At 51.7% G+C, this 16,167-nt stretch overlaps 1 protein-coding gene across 1 annotated transcript; it reads right to left on the reverse strand.

The window, feature by feature from the left end:
* Positions 1 to 2,693: 2,693 nt before the first annotated feature.
* Positions 2,694 to 13,003, reverse strand: LOC132350237 (cytochrome P450 2E1). The gene is made up of 9 exons (XM_059899215.1): positions 12,827 to 13,003; positions 11,729 to 11,888; positions 8,671 to 8,820; positions 8,212 to 8,372; positions 7,583 to 7,759; positions 6,384 to 6,525; positions 4,290 to 4,477; positions 3,645 to 3,786; positions 2,694 to 2,884 (listed from the first exon to the last, which is right to left on the reverse strand). The coding sequence occupies exons 1-9, from the start codon at positions 13,001 to 13,003 to the stop codon at positions 2,694 to 2,696; spliced, it is 1,488 nt and encodes a 495-aa protein (XP_059755198.1).
* Positions 13,004 to 16,167: the final 3,164 nt, after the last annotated feature.

The raw sequence follows: 16,167 nt of genomic DNA on the forward strand, positions 1-16,167 counted from the left end.
GAGTTCCAGAAAGAGCTGTCAGGCAGTGAAAATAAAGTTTAAAAGTCCAGCTGAGCCTGTCTCTATCCCAGTGGTCATCTCTAGGACTGATATTACAGTGAGGGCTGCCCGCTTTTGTTTACGTGATCGAGAGTGTAAGGGAAGTGGGATGCTGTCATTTATAAGTGTAAGATTAGGAATAATGTATGCAAGGGTACAGGTCCCCGTCCAGTTGGCTGGAAGGCATAAATAGGCATTGGATCCTCAAAGGAAATAGGTGCGACTTGTAGGGGCTAGGCAGACGTCTAAAGTGATGTTGAAGTAGGGTTTTCCTAAATGGGTGTGGGAATGTTCTATGCCCTCACAGGTAGTAGCTAAAGTCATTCCAGCTAAAGGAGAGAGGCAAGCAACCTTTGAGGGATGAGAGGAAAAGTTATAAGCCCAGTTGAAAGAAGGAATAGTAAGTTTCCACCCTATGTCATAATCCTCAGGTGTCTTGAGTTTTTTGCAGTCTTGCTTAATATTTGAGAGTTGGAACCAAAAATTGTGGTTCTGATAGGGACAACTTGGGGATGGGGTGGGACTTTAGCTAGGGTAGGCTTCGTGGTGGCTGTTAAGGCCATATTTACTGGTGTAAATGATAAAGTAGCTTTTTAAGTTTTGTTAAAAGGTCACAGCCTAACAGAGGTGTAGGACAGGCCAGGAGGACTAGGAAAGAGTGTGTGAATAAAGTATTTTCAAGAGAACAGGGTAAGTGAGGTGTAAAATGGCCATAAGAGGGTTGTCCGTCTATCCCTGTTAGGAGGATCGAGGAACGGCGAGTGGGACCAGAGAAGGAGGTCAGAGCTGAATAAGTAGCCCCAGTGTCAATCAGACGCTGATAGTAGCCCCTGCCACATCCAGGGTTACCCAGGGCTCCTCTGGTCTTGCGGGGAACATAGGGGCCTGGAGGTTGAGCCCCAGGCACCTTCAGTCATCCGCACCCAGGAGCCCCAGATCTAGAGCGCCATCCGCTTCGTGCTCCTGGTAGTCACTTGCCACCGACAGGGGAAATTGGCCTTGACTTTGGCCCGAGGGGCCGGGACCCGAAATACCCTGGATGTTGGGTGGTCATGGTGTTGGCCTACCCGCTTGAGGTCGGCAGGGACAACTCCTTTTCCAACGGCCCTTTTGGTGACAGTGAGGGCATGGGGTATGGGGTGGTAGGGTGCAGCATTTCCTGACAGCGTGCCACTGCTGACTGCACTGGCAGCAGGTCAGCGGTGGTCTTTGAGGAGGAGAGGGGATTCCTGTAGGTCCCTGTTGTGGGGGACTGAGCAATGGCAACAGCCGTGTATTGAGCGTGTCGCTTTAATTTTTCCTCCTCTCTTAGTTCTCACCTATTCCTGGAAATTTCCTCCCTGTCGCTGAAGATCTTAAAGGCCGTGTCAAGCAGGACAGAGAGTGGAGTTTGTGGGCCCTGTTCTAGTTTTTGTAATTTCTGTCTGATGTCAGGGGATGCTTGGCTTATAAAATGAACTGCAAGTATGGCCTGACTTTCAATGATCCAAAGAGGATCATTCTCAGGCTTTAAGGTCTTGTCATTTGCTCTGCTAGGTTTTGGATTTGCTTGGGACCCGACACCACTTCCTTCTTTCTAATCTGTGAATATGTTACCTAACATGGTAGATGGGACTTTGAATATGTGATAGGGTAAGGATCCTGAGAAGGGGAGAGATTCCAGGGTTACCTGGGTGAGCCCGATGTTATCACAGGACCTTATAAGTGAGAAGCAGGAGGGTCAGTGAGAGCTGGAAGATGCTGTACTGCTGGCTGTGAAAACTTATTCACTTTACTAAGGAACATGGGGCTTATATGCTGCACAGTGTTCCAAAGCTCTGCATCTCACCCGTTCAGCCCTCACACTCTTTGCTGTGGAGAGGGGCTGCTGACATGCCCATTTTACTGATGGGGAAGTCAAAGCAGGAAGTCTGGGCATACAGTGGGTTTCCTGGTGTGTGCCCTCTCGGTGGGAACAGGGTTCTTGTCCCAAATTATTCTTCTGTTTCATAACATTGAGGTGTAGTTCACTGAGCTGATTAATGATTTCCTCGTTTCTGCCTCATTCTGCACTAGGGTCCCCATATCCTTATAAGTTCCCCTTCCAGGCACAAAGACTTAAGAGATAATAAGAGATCTCTGTGCTGACTTTTCAAACGTATTTTAATCTTAAAATATAGCACAGGATAATGCTATTAGTGAGCCCAAAGGAATAACTTCACATCCTAGGGAAAGATGTCAGGGGATACATTTAGGATATGGCTAACAAATCCTCCGGAGGTATATTATTTTTATTTTTTCCAAACAGCAAAATAGTGTCTGTACTCCTTCCTGTGAATCCTTTACAAGAGATGCTGACTGGTGGCTGGGTAGGTCTACTTTTGCAGAAGAGCTTAGTGTAACCTACACTGGTATGTTCTCACTCATCATGGTTTCTAGGAACTCCAACACAAGCTAAGTCATAGTTTGCTTTAATTACTTTAATTAGTTTGACACAATCTTTTATGGACTTTGTTTCAAATTCTATCTGAAGAATGTGCTTGGCCTGGAAAGCAGCCTCTCTGGCCCAGTTGGTTCCCTGTGGAGCCCTGGCTAGCCTTGCTGAGGGGGCGCAGGGGAGCAGGAGGCCTCCAGGCCAGCATCAAGGGACCCGCGGTCTTCAGAGAACGTGTGCCTCACACTTGTGAGCGGGGAATGACACAGAGTTTGTAATGGGGGGGGACCTTGGCAAACCCAATTGCGATGGGGCTGAGGTCGATATCCTTGGGGTCTACCAGCGACTTCAAGTTAAAGTGCTGCAGGATGGAGGCCAAAAACAGGAACAGTTCCATGCGAGCCAGGCCTTCTCCAACACACGCCCGCTTTCCTGGAGGTGACAACAGCACTAAGACACCGCCCAGGGCGGGACAGCAGGGGCAGAGCTGGGTGGGCGGAGGCTGTGCGTCAACGGCCACCCTAAGCAGAATTGACCCCTGTCTGCCTGTTGAAAGGGAGCCCAGAGTGGATTTCAGTGTAAGAGTATCAGCGACAGGTGGGCTCAGGGACCAGCCTTCACACAGCCTCAACCACCAGGACTCAGCTGCGTAAACCTGTGTCAGGTTGGGAGAATGGGCTCTGCCCAGTGCTCAGCCTGATGTCCTACAGGAAAGAAGAGTGGCCCCAAGTGGAAGCCAAAGCTCTCGTGTTGGTGTTAAAGTTATCGAGTTGGTTACAGATCTTCCATCATACCCACACCAAGGGCAGGCCCTGGAAAGGCAGCCAAGGGCTGGAAAGGTTAGATGGTCCTAGGATGAGTCCAGGTAACCAAACGTTAAAATTTACTTAGTAACCCTTGTTTAAAATTATGGAGTCAGGCAATATAGTTTTGAAAGATTTTCACTAAGTTCTATTAAATGAAGAGTTTTAGCACTGAATGAAGTGAAGTATCTAAGGAAAAAAGAACTCATCTCAACTCATTCCCAGGACTTCTGGTGAAAAGATGTCATTTAACCTCTCTGAACAGGGAAGAACACATTTGGGTCACGTTGGGGACAGAAATCAGGGGCACGATGCTGATCACACGTGGAACAGAGAGCAGGAATTAGGGACAATCCCCGGGGAAGGTGCTACACCTGACCTCTTCTTACCTGCAGAAAATGGCTTGAAATGGTCACTGTACTTGAACTTTCCATTTTCATTCAGAAAGTGCTCTGGCTTAAACTTCTCTGGTTCAGGGAATTCTTGGCTGTCATACAAGAGGGAGTCCAGTGTCGGAATTATGACTGTGCCCTGGAAGGAACAGAGGCTGCCTTGGTCAGTCAAGTTAACACAACACAGGCTTTCACCTGGGAGCCAGCAGTTGAATTTTACGTTAGACAAGATGGTATGTTCCCAACCGGGGAAGTTGTTCACCTGAGGGCAGACAGAGAGCAGGTGGGGGTCACGACCAAATGGCAATGAGAGCTCTCATCTTTTCAGGGAAGTAGCTCCTCCGAGCTACTCATCCAGGGCTGGATGTTACTGCTGTTGTCTGTTTCTGCTGCTGGAACACACCTCAACCCCAGGCACCGTCTGAGGAGCCCCTTTCCCAGATCGCCTCCATTTCTGTGGTCAGCAGGTCCCCACAAGGCCTGCTGGGGGGGCAGCACTCTGCAGGGTAGGGATGCTGGCCCAGCCCCCAGTGTTCAGCCGCATCTGCCAAGAGGAGGTGTCCTTGGTCCCCGTCCTGTTCCCTGGCAGGCGGCTGATCTGCAGGGTGGTGCTCAGGGGTGCACTGCAGGCTCACATCTGACCTTGGGGATGACGTATCCTCTGAACACTGTGTCCCGGGTTGCTTTGTGGGACAGGTTGGAGGGAATGATGTCGATGAATCGCTGAATCTCATGCACCACGGCGTCCAGGTAGGGCATATCCAGCCTGTCCTTGACGGCAGGGATTCGGCTTGGCCCAATCACCCTGTCAATTTCTTCATGAAGTTTCTCTGCCAAGATATGCATGGAATAAATGCATGACTCCAGGCTGGCTCAACATTCATGCTCCCATCCATATACCCAGTAGATGCTTATGGAGCTTTGGATTATTGGATAATTCATCCGCACGCGTCAGTAAGAACTAGGCTCAGTGAGGTTAGGAACAGTCTACAGCATTTATGTAGTTATTTATTTATGGCCTCCATTACCTTAGCTGGTCATGGCTAGTCCCGTTCTGGTCTTCATGCCAGGAGTAGAGAATAAGAAAGGGTCTTGGGGATCTCTAGTTGGAGGGAAACTGTGTTAATGGTTACCCCAGGCTGGTGTGCTGCAGGCTTGTAGGGAGTACGGAGGCGAATGGAGAATGGAAACTGACATGCGCGGTGTGCTCCTGAGCAGCCTTTGGCAGTTGCTTGGCCTCTCTGGGTTTGAGGTTGCCTGTGGGCCTTGTAATCTGTTGAGTGAACTGCAAAGCTCCTGCAGTATGGTAACCGAGTAACAATTTTAAACACTCGTAACAAGATGGATGGTATGCTGATATTTACTAGATGGTAAATATAAGAAGTCATGCACAGGGAGCTCACATAGCAGTCCAGGGATAATGTGGAGTTTGGGGTGGGGGGGAAGGCAGGGAGGCAAGGAGGGGCCTGGGCTGGCTCTGCAACCTGCTTTCTTTCCAAGAGCTCTGAGCCAGTACTGAAAAATGTTAACACATGTTAAATTTGGCAATGGATGTGTGGGTGTCAGTCATGTTTACTTTCTGTCTTTTTCTCTATATTGGAAATTCCTCATAATCCATAATTAAAACAGTGTTGGAGTCTGTGGCTCCCCTAGTACAGAGTGGCCAGAAGCTCCCTCAGAACTGCCACAGACCCGTGGAGCCTTCGCCCCCTGGACTTTTCGGCTCCTTCGCCTCACCTTTCTGTCAGGTAGAAAAGCCAAGGCTTTGGAGTCGGACCAGGTCTGATCCTGGACAGGTCACATATACACATTCCTAGGGGAAATAACTTCACGCCCTTTCCGTCAGCCCTCAAGAATACACTGTATTAAAGGGCTGATCCCCATACCCGGCACACAGCAGGAGCCAAATGATCATCATTAGCAGCAGCCAGCATGGCTCAGGTGGTGAGGAGCTCCTTGCCGTGGGGACCCCACCCCCACCCCAGCCCTGTGCCCAGCCCGGTGAAGGGCGGGGGGCTCCAGGCCTGAGCACTGCCGGGGAGGGCACCCTGGCCCCAGGCGATGGCTCCTTTACCTCCTCTTTCCTTGGAGGTTGGTGCTGATTGGCCTGTAGACACATGGTGTTGCTCACATCGCCTCCACTGGCCCATGTGGGTGATTCTAGTGCCTCATGCTCTGTGCGTGCGGCCCCCAAAGCCACGCCTGATCCACCCTGGGTCCCACCCGGCCCAGTGCTGGGGAGGAGCCCTGGGAGGGAAGGCCGGGTCCAGGGCAGCAGGCAGACTTGCAGTGCTTTTCCTGGGGTTCCTCCTCTGATCCCCACTCTTCCAATCGGGGGAGACATGCCAGGAGGCCTTGCCCCTGCCCCCTCCTCCCTCTCAGCTCTGCCTGGAAGGCTGGGTCTGACTCAGGGGCGATGTGCACATTTTTTCTCCGTCATAAATAGATCATGGCCTGGAGTGGATGCAGACAGCATGGTGTTTCTCCACTGGGCTTTCTTCCTGCAATCTGGGGTTTCTCAGTGGGTGTGGGCGGGCTGAGTGCCGGGGCCTGTCATGCACAAGAACACTTCCCCTAAAGCATTCGTCCAGCGATCCCAGTGTCACTGCTGCAAGGGTTAACAAGCAGTGCCAGTCCCCGTTTTGCAGACGGGAAGCTGAAGCCTAAATGCTCCAGGCTGACCGTGCAGGTGCGACGGCCACATGGTCCGGTGTCCTTGCCTGTTACTTGTCCTACCTTCGACCTCCGGGTGTTTCATGAGAATCAGGAGCCCGTATCTCAGGGTGGTGTTGGTGGTCTCTGTCCCCGCAAAGAGCAGGTCGGCCACGGTCACAGCAATGTTGTCCAAGGTGTACACAGGGTCTGTACTGTGTTTTTCCTGCGATGTGAGAGATAGGGCCTCAGTACAGGGAGGTTTTCAGGTGGATGAGAAAGAGACCCTGTGTCCCTCAGCAGAAGAGCACCTGGCAGCCCTGCCAGCTCCACAGGGGGGCCATCCTGCACAGACACCATCGTCTCCATTGCAAGGCTAGGGAACAGAGGCTCCCAGAAAACCGATCATGGGCAGGACTGTGCCCTCAGCTGGCTGTGGGATCGGTGCTCCTTCCATGGCACCGAGGGCCCTCCTGGGGGGTGGGTCTCTCCCTGGCCCTGTGCCACGACCTCCAGCAGCTCAGGGCTGAGCTGTGGGGCTTCTGCAGGGCTGCCCTCGGCCTCATTCAGCCCCACAGCCGCTGCCTTAGGTCCCAGGAGGGAAGTCACAGGGAAGCTGGGCATAGCGTGGGAGGTGGGAGGGGTGGGAGGAGGCCCAACTGATGGAGGAGACTCTCAGACACCCAGGGCAGTCTTCCAGGAAACCAGGTGTGGAGCTCATGTGTGGTTCTAGAGCCACATGTGACGCCAAGGAAAGAAGAGAAGCTTGACTGATGTGGGTGGGCGACCCAGAGGGGTGCCAGAGAGGTGGTGCTGGGAAGGCCTGGGCCCCCTTGAGTTCGTGCACGATTTGGGGGTTATGTGCTGACGAGGAACACTGAGGGCCTCTCCCCAGGTGAGATGTGGTCATTAGTCAGTTGATCAGAAGTGGTTAAGAGGCTGGGCTGGAGGAAGCCAACGTGAGGGTCCCACTCACCCGGTCCCACAGCCCCCTGATGGCTTCCCCAAGAAAGGCCATCCTGTTGGCCGGCACAGTGGACAGTACAGTGGAGTGTAGGGTGGCCAGGCAGGCTGGCTGTGTGTCGACGTGTGGTGGTCACGCTCAAGCCAGTGTATCTGCGTAAAACTAAGAGCATCAGAATGTACACAGTGTGGGCAGTGTGGACACCGCAGTGCAGGTCATAATATAAATCTGAAAAGTGCACCCTGCCCCCACAAACCCATCTCATAATGGCCAAGCGCTCGGCTCTGCCTGGTCTGGAAGCTGCGAGCTGTGAGGGTACCTTCTCCATTTCCATCAGCATGGTGTCGGTGAAGTCTCGGGGGCAGCTGGGCTCCAGCGACTTCTGGTGGTCCTTCACTCCTTCTAGAGCATACTCTTTTATTTCAGACACATTTTTGATTAGTTTTCTATGGCTTCCAGGCAGGTAACGTATGTAGCCTGGGAAATTATTATAAAGCTAGAGAGAGAGTGAGGGAGGGAGAGAATTTTCTTACTATATATATTTTTTTTTCTGGGTGCAATAGCATTTGGCGTACTAGGCTGACAACCTTCTCCAAACCTGAATTTATGGCTGTCACTATTGTATTATTTAGAATATTTTGGCTGAAAGTATCTTTCTGGGCACCACTCTACGAGGTCGTGTGAGTTCTGTGGTGGGAATGTGAGCACATAGGCAGAGGTACCGTGTGTCTGGTGAGGACTGATTTTAAAGAGGGAAGTGGTAAGTGTCCTGAGGTTAGCAAGGGGGAATGGCAGGCCCCATGGAAGCGTCCAGAAGGAGCGTTCAGGTTCTCTAGTCTTGTGTGCCTGTCTGTCCACACACACAGTGCCCCTTCTTATCCTTTTCCTGCTGCAAACCCTCGATTGGAGCCGGGTGCCGACCAGGCAGGAGGGAGGAGAGCGCTTCACCTGGATCCAGGGGCTACTGAGCAGGTAGAAGTTCTCGTTGAACAAACTCAGCATCCTCAGAGCCGTCTTGTCGTTGTAGTCGGCGCGCTTGTGGAAGAGGATGTCGGAGATGACGTTGTAGGGCGCGAAGCCGATGACAAAGGTGGGGTCGAAGGGCTGGCCTGGAAAACAGGGGAGCCATCAGGGTGCTTCGCTCGTGGGTGTGGCAGGAGGGCCGTTTCCAGTGCTTGCGAAGAGACACCCTAGGACTGTGAGAATTCTCGGGAGGTGGTGACTGTGTGAACTACTCGGGTTTTCTTTACTTGTCAGTTATTCAGGACACACCAGCTCCACCCTCGATGACCACGCCCGCTCCCTGGGTTAGAGAGGAAACCAGCTTGTGAAGTGGTGTCTGTGGGCTAACATGGGGAGCTGCCTCGGTCGTCAGGGGCCATGGGGCCCAGGCCAGGCTGTACGCACCATGGGTCTTCCGGAGTGCCCCCAGCAGGAGCTGGGCCTCGCTCTGGATCCGCTGCTCATTGCCCTGTTTCCCCATCCCGAAGTCACGGAGGGTGGTCAGGGAGAACCGCCGGGTGTCCTGCCAGGTCGGTCCATTATTGAAAATAATCCCTAAGGAAGAGGGAACAGCAGGCTGTCACTGCAAACTCTCCTCTCAGGAGAAAGGGGCAGGAGTGGCGGGCGCCCCGTGCACTGCTCTGCGTGGGAGGGGCTGAGGGGCCGCCCTGGCCAGCGCGGTGACAGATGCTTGGGTTTGGAGAGAAGCCGCTGGGGTCGGCTGGCTTCCTCCGTTGCCCCTGTAAGCTCTGCAACCACCAGCCTCCTTGCTTTCCCCATTCTGCCTTGTGTCCTCCCCACAGGAGGGAAACCACACCTGACCACTGAGAAAAACCTCTGCCTCTTTCCTGTTTACTGACTAATTTCCTTGAAGCCATTCTGTTTCCAATGATTTTTTACCCTCACCCTATAGACACCTCAGCTCGCACTCCGTGGCTTCACAGCAAGTCCTTACTAAAATCTGAGGTCACAGGGCCCCCAGACCACGGAGACCTCCAGATCCAGGAAGATCTTGATCTGGTTCCCTCCTGCATGTGGAGGCCTGAGGAAAGCCATGGCCCCGGACATTCCAGAAGGAAGTCTGGCCGGACCTGAGAGGTATAACGGAGGAGGGCTTCATTCTACCCCAAAAGGACACCTGGACGGCCTGCAGGGGAAGCACAAGGCAGGGGTGGGAGGAGGGGGATGTGACCCAAGGAGGCTGGCACGGAGTCAAGCCCGGGGATGGACAGCATGACCACTGATGGGTGTGTGGGCACTGAGGAGACCCATTTACAGGTGCCGTTCACCAGGTTAAAAGCACAGGTGACACTGAGTTCAGGGTCCTGTGTTCAGGGGTCCTGGTGCCGATTCCTGTGGGCCACTGCGTAACGGGCCAAGTGGCTGCCGGGTGCGTGGCACAGCAGCCCAAGAGGGAACCGAGGGGCCCCAAGCTCGCGGGGGGGGCTGTGCCATGAGCCCGGCCGGGCCTCGGGCAGCCCAGCCTTCCGAGTCACTGACCCAGGGCGGACGAGCAAGGGGTGGCAGGGACCAGGGAGTGTGTGCCGAGGAGGCCGGAGGACAGAGCAGAGGCTGTGCCCCTAGCCCTGACGACCAGAGAAGCCAGAGGGAAGGCAGGAGGAGAGATGCGGGGGGGCCACCCTGAACGGCATGTGAGGAGGAGCAGAGGTGGTTGAGGAGGGAGGGGCAGACAAGCAGGTAATTTTAAAATGTTCTGGCAAGAACTGTGTAGAAAGAAAAGATGGAAGATACAGAAAATGTGAGAAGAGACAGAGAGAGAGAGAGATACAGAGATAGAAAGACAGAGACAGAGATGGAGAGCGAAAGAGACAGAGTCAGAAGGAGATAGACAGAGACAGAGACAGAGAGACACAGAGATGGAGAGAGGAAGAGAGAGAACCCAGAGGCACGCCATCGTTTGGGATCCAAACAGGCTGAAATGGAGGCAACAAATCTCCTCTCCCAGAGTTTTGTGAAGATTGACTGAAAGGATGGGTGCGGCCCCGTCGGCACCTTAATACGCAGCCGCTGCTCCACACTATGGTAATCACCAACGTTCACATCATTATTCCTGGGGACCAAATGCAGCCCTGGTCCAGAGCCTGGCTGAGGTCCAGGGTCAGCCCTGGGCCGTGTGGGACATATAAAAACAGCACTTTGGAGCCCTCAGGCAGGAGGCAGGCAAGCCCCTTGTGTCCCACCTGCAGGATGTCGATGCTGGCCCCTGCCTGACTGCTCTCAGGGGCCCATGACTTGGACCAGGGCTGGCAGATAAAGGGTCCCCAGAGTCAGGATGGAGCTCCTTGACCCCAGAACTCCTGCTCTCCTGGGGCTCTCCTCCAGTAAGTCTCCTCTTGTGTTAATGACAAAGATTAGGGTGGTTAATTTTGCTTTGAGCCGCCCCCAAGAACAAACCCACCCACAATATCTAAGAGGGACAATCAAATGCCATTGGTTGTGGCAGGATATAACCTCGGAAATGTAGACTGGAAAAATAAGGCAAGAAGGTCGTATACAACTGTAAGCACATCAATTTGAAAATTCTACATAAAATGAATAAAAGTTTTCTAGACGCTCATCACCAAAGTTGACTCAGGAAGAGCTAGAGGCTTCCAAGTTTTGCTGGGTTGGTGGGACACTGTTTCCTTCTCATCTGCTTTGGATCTCAAACACCAGTGAGCAAATGATAAAGGACAAGCAGGTGAAGTTGGAGGACAGCAGGTGGGGCAGGGAGCTTTCAGAGCTGAGAGGTGGGGGAGGGGCGCCCCCGCCCAGGCTCCAGGACCTCCCCGGAGACGCGGAAGATGGACTCTGAAGTCAGGAGTCTGGAAAACACTCAGATAAAGACCAGTTAGACCCCACCCCACCCCCACCCCGCCCAGGCCTCCTACGCCTGCAGGAGGGGAACTCGGGGCTCTGGAGACACCGGAGGGGGGAAGGGCAGAGGAAAGAGGTGAGGCTGGGGAGATGGGGTCACCGGGAAGTCTCAACACCCCCTTCCTGGTCTAAGAACAGCCCCAGGTGGGACATCGGGAGGCCCCCTTGATGGAGAAGCAGGGTGCCCATCGTAGGTGAGGGGCCCTCGGTGGATGGAGCCCCAACACCCACGAGTAGTTGAAGCTGTGAGTGGAAAGAGCTCCCAGGGGAGACTGAGGGCCCAGGGAGGCGGGAAGGTCTGCGGGGGGAGGCCCGGCCCGGCCGTCAGAAGCAGCTCCCTCTGTCCTATTTCTCTATGAACACATCTGTCCTGCTGGTCGGAGGGTGGGTGCTCCTTGTCTTGTCCTCTCTGGGTCCATCAAGAGGCGCGGAGCAATGACTGAGTGAGTGAATGCACCAACCTTCACCTGAGTTGTCTGCGGATCGCTTCACCTTTCTGCCTTTAGCATGTTGTTACTGTTATTTCAGTAGCTCCCCCCAACATCTTCCCCTGACCCACACGCACCCCTCCCCAAGTAGGACGCACCTTTGTCCTGGTGCACCTGGAACGCGGGGGTTTCTCCTCTGCCAGAAAACTCATTCCTGTAGTCGAGCAGGACCTCCTTCACGGCCTTGTAGCCGTGCAGGACCACGAAGCGCCGTGAGCCCAGGTACAGGGTGAACACTGGGCCGAAACGCTCTGCCAGCTGCGGAGACCACCAGGCCGGGGAGTGAGCCACCGCGGACTTGGAGAGGATGTCTCGCTTTAAAGTGCCCCCCAAGGTCGCTGTTGTTACCAGGAGAACCCAGAGTGATCTGAGGAAGACCTCCCCAGAGGCTTCTTCTGCCGGGAGCGCATCCGGCGCACCTGCATGTGCCTAGCTGCCCTCCCTCCGGGGAACAAGTAACTGGGAGGGCCGATTCCTCTTGTTCCCCCTGAGGCCCCTTTGCCCATATCCGCCCCACCACCACCCCGTCTGCTGTCCCCAGTCAAGGTCCCGGACCCCAGGACGCTGCTGGAGGCCCCGGAGCCATACCGTTCAGAGGCCCACGAGCACGTCTTCCTCTGCCGGAAACTCGTCAACGCCTTTCAGAGCGGCTCTGTGCCCTGTGGCGTTCTTTTACTAACTCATTTAATAGATTCATTAACGCATTTCGTTTTTAGATTTGTTAGCTCATTCACTGTTCACAACAATCGTAGTGAGAGGTGGCGGGGGGGGGGGGGGGGGGGGGTCAAACACTTCACTTTTCCCCCTGTTCTTTGGCGTCTAAGGAGAGCTGCAGGTTCACACACAGCTAGTGTGCGTCTGGTCTCAATGCGTGTCCCTCCTTGCATCCCAGGGGCAAACAGCAGCAGCCCCGACCACACTGCCCTGGCCAAGCCACCCAACGACAGCATGACAGTCAACGCTTTGCTCAAGCAAGGGCCTTCGGGGCCAGCCATGGCCAAGGCCCACTGAGCTCCATGCCCAAGCTGTAACACTAGCTAAATATTTTGAATATCACTCTTGGGTGCTACTGGTAATTCAGCTAACTCAGAACAAGCTGGTATTGAATTACAATTTGTCTGAGAGTGAATTGAATGCACACATATTACATCTAATTCCTGAATGCTCCTCCCTCAAATCAACAATATTTCTCTTACCCTGGTGAAGGATTTGGGAATATTCTTAATTTCCAACTGGAAAATGTTCCCAACGAAGGGCAGTGGGAAAGGGCCAGGGGGCAGTCGCCTGTTGCTGTAGATGTGTGTCCAGATGGAGATGAGCAGCAAGGTGGCCGTCCACACCAGCAGGGCGACCATGATGCCCAGGGCGGCCATGGTGCCTCCGGGGATCTGCCGCCTCGTGCGGACACTCCTGGGGAGAGGCAAAGCTTTTATAATGCATCCTTGAGAAGGAGGGTGACCAGCCAACCAATGCCACCTTCCTTTTCCTCTGGCCCAAGATATTAGTTTATTATTAGCTGCTGTTGGCCATCATTTCAAAGCCTGATCCCTTCAGTGTTTGCCGCTTAGAACTCCATCCAGGCACCCACCTGGCCACGCCTGGGCTCTGCCAACACTGGCTACTGACACCTGCACCAATGTCAGTAAACTCGGCATCCAGGGGAGCTCCACCCACCCACACGTCAGAACATGGGGTGATGGCCTGTCCTCCCTTTGACACTGGTCGGACAAGAAGGAGTACGGTCCTGTTTACATGGGTTTGTTTGGGGTAGGATTTACGTAAGGCAACATCAATTATGTGCCAACAGTCTCCATGGCAGAGTGCCTGATCTCCTGGTGCAGGCCTCACCTCTGAGCAGGAGGTTTGTCTGAGCAGCCCCAGTGGCACTGAATCACCAGCAGCCAAATTCATAGGCCAGAGAAGGAAAATTCAGCATCTGACATTTATTCCACTTTGTCAAATCAACTGGCAAATTCAGTAGAAGAAAAAAAAAAGAAAGAAAAAGAAAAGAGTTGACCAATTTTGAAAAACTTAACTACGTTTTTAATGTAGAAAATTAGGGGATAATCACTGTTTAGAATCATTTCTTCAAATTAAAAAAATACGTTAGGATTTTTATTGTGTTTGTTTAAATCAATGAACTATTTTGGTAGACTTTATGTTTTAAAATGTCTTATCTTTGTGCACAAAAATCACCTTCTGTATATTTATTTATGTAAAACCGAGGCTACATTCCACATACTGAATTCTAACCCACTTTCCCTCCCAGTTTACTAGCAATGTGATTTTTCTGCGTCTAGACCTGCAGCCACGTTACTGGTGTTGGACTTGTTAACTTATTGTGCCACGTAGGGGCGTTGGCCTTGGCAGGAGTCTCGGGCCTGTTTTGTGCCCGTGAGCTGCTGGGCTGCAGGCCCTGCCATCTTGCATGGGCTCTGGTCTTTCCTCCCAGGGGCTGGTGTGGGGCGGCAGGGCGCATTCCCCAGGATGGAGACTGAGCCACCTTGACCCCCCTCTGCCCTCTTCTTCCACCCTGCCAAGGCTGCCAGACAGACATCCGGGTCCACGCGGCATTTTTCTTCTCAGTTTGTCCCTCTTGCTGGTGCTGAGGGTTGGGCAGGGTCAGCCTTCCCTGGGGCTCCAATTCAAGCCCTGACTGGTGGGCGTGAGGACAGCAGACGTTTGAGGCAGAGAAGGCCCTTTGGCCCCCGTTGGCCGAGAATAACTACATCTGGCAGCTTATCTGAGCGTGTGCGTCCTGCAAAGGGGCCCAAGGGCAGGCGCAGGTGAACCTAGACCTCACAGGGGTGCAGCCTGGGTGGTCTGGGGCCAGGCCCTACTCTTCTAGGTCCTCTGTGGAAATGCCATTGGAGGGCCAAACAACAACAAATTCTAAATGCAGGTACAGATGTCTTTTGAAAGTAAGAACATTGTTGAGTACTTCTTTTCAGAAGCAAGGCCCTTTTACTTGTCTTGGATCTTATTCAGTTGCCTGCACCTTCTCGGACAATGTTGACTAATTGGGATGACAGAGGTGGCCTTGCCTTGTGCCTGGCGGGAATGGGTACTTCTCCATCAAGTCTATTGTTGTTTGGTTGTAGCAAAGAGACAATCACATTGGGACAATTTTCTTCTTTCTCTATTTAACAAGGAGTATTTAGCAGGGATGAGTGCTGAGATAATGAAATATCTTTTTAATTGAGACAATCCTAGGACTTTTCTCCTTAAACCTGCTGGTATGATGCTGGATGAAAACATTGTTTCATATAAAAGCAGTCTTATAGTTCCGCTTCACAGCCAAGATTTTCATGGAACGATACTCTTTTTACATGCTCATGGGTTCAACTTCTTAATAGTGTTTTTAGTAGTTGTGCATCTATAGCCATAGACAAAATTGGGCTTCAGTTTCTTATGTTTTATTATATCTGCTATAAGAATTGTGCTAACTCTAGAAACAATTAAAATTCCATCTTTTTCTATTGTCTGGGATACTTTAAATTGTTAGGGAATTATCTGGACTTTGAAATTTTGATAGAATTTACTAGTAAAACAATATGGAAAGGCCTTATTGAAGTTAAACAATTGTTTATTGTTTTACAATAAGTAAGATTACAAATATCATCTCAATTAGGAAAGTAAGACATGCTCCTTGTAACAAATCAAACAATGCAGAACTGGATAAAGCAAGATGTGAGAGTACAGACTCTCCCTACAGCGGTAGTTCCCCTATTTTCAGTCCCATTAAGAAAGAAAAACTAAAAAAAAAAAAAAAAAAAAAAAAAAAAAAAAGAAAGAAAAACTGCTGCCAACTCTTTCTTATTATTATTTCTCATTTTTCTTTTATACCTACTGAAAGATATCTTTTGCACTTACTTTGATTCTGTGTATCAGACTTGTGCCTACATTTAAAAGGCAAATGTAAACAAGTATCTTGGTTAAAGTGTACTTAAAATAACTTCCTGTGCCCTGGCATGGCCTGGGGGGAGCCACACCTTCAACACTGGCAGAATCAGTGGCAGCAACTTGAAATAAATCCCTGGAAGAATAGCAGATATCTTTTAAAAAGCTGCCCTGCAATGCTTTTAATGGCATAGAAGGAATATTGTGTAGGGAAACCATGGACTTTGACAACTCAGAGGAAACATGTTTTAGAGAAGTTGCATCCAAATGGTTTATTCCGGGTACAAGTCCCTGTTGGGTATAGAATTTGCAAGTATTTTCTCCCATCCTGTGGGTTGTCTTTTTACTTCCTTGCTGATGTCCTCTGAGCACAAAAGGTTTAAATCTTGATGAAGTCAAATTGATCTATTTTTTCTTTTGTCACTTGTGCTTTGGTTTGTATCTAAGAAATCATTGCCTAATCTAAGTTCACAAAGATTTATTCTGAGGTTTTCTTCTAAGTGTACCGCCCATTTTGAGCTGTTTCGTATATGGTATGAGATAGGGTCCAACTTAGTCCTTTTCCATATGGGCAGCCTTTGTCCCAACACCATTTGTTGAAAAGAGCAAACTTAAGGAATGGGGAAATCCCCAAGAG

Source organism: Balaenoptera ricei, chromosome 16 (genome assembly GCF_028023285.1).
Source record: "Balaenoptera ricei isolate mBalRic1 chromosome 16, mBalRic1.hap2, whole genome shotgun sequence".
Classification (NCBI taxonomy): domain Eukaryota; kingdom Metazoa; phylum Chordata; class Mammalia; order Artiodactyla; family Balaenopteridae; genus Balaenoptera; species Balaenoptera ricei.

Excerpts from the sequence above, each read along its gene's own strand:
- LOC132350237 (XM_059899215.1), bottom strand. The coding sequence starts at position 13,003 with ATGGCCGCCCTGGGCATCATGGTCGCCCTGCTGGTGTGGACGGCCACC. Across the intron at positions 8,373-8,670 it reads GGCACTCCGGAAGACCCATG|GCCAGCCCTTCGACCCCACC; the intron begins GTGCGTACAGCC and ends CCTGTTTTCCAG. Across the intron at positions 7,760-8,211 it reads TCAGTAGCCCCTGGATCCAG|CTTTATAATAATTTCCCAGG; the intron begins GTGAAGCGCTCT and ends CTCTCTCTCTAG.